The sequence below is a fragment of the Monoraphidium neglectum genome (assembly GCF_000611645.1).
Source record: "Monoraphidium neglectum strain SAG 48.87 unplaced genomic scaffold scaffold06689, whole genome shotgun sequence".
NCBI classification, from domain to species: Eukaryota; Viridiplantae; Chlorophyta; class Chlorophyceae; order Sphaeropleales; family Selenastraceae; genus Monoraphidium; species Monoraphidium neglectum.
In genome coordinates, this window is record NW_014006957.1 from 1 (window position 1) to 2,030 (window position 2,030).

The 2,030-nt window shown below is 64.0% G+C and overlaps 1 protein-coding gene across 1 annotated transcript; it reads right to left on the reverse strand.

The window, feature by feature from the left end:
* Window positions 1-250: 250 nt before the first annotated feature.
* Window positions 251-2,004, reverse strand: MNEG_16707 (natural resistance-associated macrophage protein; the record flags this gene model as incomplete). The annotated part of the gene is made up of 4 exons (XM_014034823.1): window positions 251-409; window positions 749-838; window positions 1,173-1,313; window positions 1,882-2,004. 4 exons carry the CDS (start codon window positions 2,002-2,004, stop codon window positions 251-253), a joined length of 513 nt encoding a protein of 170 aa, XP_013890277.1.
* Between the last annotated feature and the right edge of the window lie 26 nt (window positions 2,005-2,030).

Consider the following 2,030-nt stretch of genomic DNA (forward strand, 5'->3'; position numbering starts at 1 on the left):
GGAGCAGCCTGGTAGGGTGGGGTTCATGGGTGGTGTGCAAAGTACAAATGGGAGGGGGTTGGGGGGGGTGCTGTGATGGGGTGGGGTGAAGGGAGGGGCCGGTGCCGTGTGATGCGCAGGTTATGGGGGTGCAACGCGCTTGTGTCATGCAGATGGCTACAAGCTCCCCTGCAATCCAAGCAGACACCATTCACGTCGCGCCGATTTCAACCGTGATATGAATTCGAATTCGAAATTGACGGGCAAGTGCTCACGCAAATGGCAGCTGCACGCTCTGCAGGAGATTCAGGATCTGGTTGAGTTGATCTAGGGAGGTGCTGCCCGCGCCGCCGCCGCTGATGAAGGCGACCGCCAGGGTGGGCACCAGCGCCACCAGCCGCGTCACCAGGATGCGCACCCACGCGGACACCTGCGTGGCCGGGTGGTTACGCCGGTTTAGGGTTTAGGGTTGCCACGGCGAGCGGCGCGCCTGCTGGTCTGTGTGCAGCAGAGCACCAACACCCATGCGTTTCGGATCCCACCTCAACCATAAGGAAGCCGTCCATGGTAACCCGCCTTGTGTCTGTATTTCTGGTATACACCCCACTGGGGCCCCTCCATGTGCCACGTCCCCTCTCGACTCGCGGACTCGCGGGCGGCTGGGCAGTGCCGCGCAGGCACGGCGTGCGGCTGCGAACGCGACCCGGCGAAACACAGAAAACCGCCCAAAAAACCGCCGTAGCCCCCGGCCGCGCCCCGAACCTCGCACCTTGAAAGCGAGGAATCCGTCCATCACGAATTGGCCGGTGTAGCAGCCCGTCATGGTGCTGCTCTGGCCCGCAGCCAGCAGGCCCAGCGCCTGTCAGAGGTTTGAGAATCAACAGAAGCCGGGGGGCAGCTTTAGTCACGGACGGCGGGAGGGTGATTTAGGGGAAGCCGGCGGGTAGCTTTAGTCACGGACGGCGGGAGGGCGAGTGACCCCGGGGAGCTGCTCCATCGTTCCACGAAAAGGTTGACGGCCGTGAATAACAGGGGTTGAATTGCACTGGCAGTGGAAACAGAGAGCGCCGCATGCAGACAAGCTGGCACGGCCCCAGGCTTCAGATACGCCCCGGCTCCCCGCGCTGCCTTGGGGGAAATCCAGATCGCGGCGCGCGGGTCGCCGTGCCCAGATCACCGCGGATCGCGCTCACCCAGATCACGACGATGCCCGCGCCGTACGTCGCCCCCAGGTACTGCCCCGCGTTCTCGAGCCCAATGTCATCCAGGCCGGGCTTGCCAAAGTACCCGGCAGCAAACACGCACACGACGCAGGTGTTGATGAGCACAGACACCTGCGGGTTGTCAGCACGTTGGTCGGGTGGGTGGCCGTTCGGTTGGTTGGTTGCTTGCTTGGTTGGTTCGTCAGCCGTCCGTCGGTTGGTCGGTCGGTCGGTCGGTCGGTTGGTTGGTTGCTTGACGGCCTATTGGTCGACTTTCTGGCCCCCAACAGCCGCGCACCCCTCGATTGGGCGAGGGCAGCTAGCTGGTCGACCCAATTAAGGGGCGCCTGGCTTGCAGCGCGCGTCTTGGGGCCCAGCAGGATCCGCACAGTGACCCCTTGACCCCGCGCACGGAACTCAACCACCCAGCCGCCTCTCCGAATGCAAACGCAGCGCAAGCGCTTGCCCCGCGAGGGACAGCGCCGACTCGGGGCCAAAGGGTTCCACACGACCGCCCCACTGCATCCCCAAAATGCAAACTTGGGCATAGCACGCGGGCGCACGAGCGCTGTCTGAAATCACACACGCACGCAGGCACCTCACAATGAATACTCAGCCCGGAGAAATTAATCCATGATAACCGCCCCATTCCCAAAAATGCAAGCGAAAAACCGCAAACGCAGCGCGCGCGCGTGCGCACCGCCAGGGACAGCGCCGACTCGAGGCCAAAGTAAGCGAGCGCCTCCCGACGGTGCGCGTCGTCTGGCGCGCGCAGGCGGCGCGTCTGCACGAGGGCGCTGTGCAGGTAGAGGTTGTGGGGCATGAGGAGGGAGCCCAACAGGGCTACAG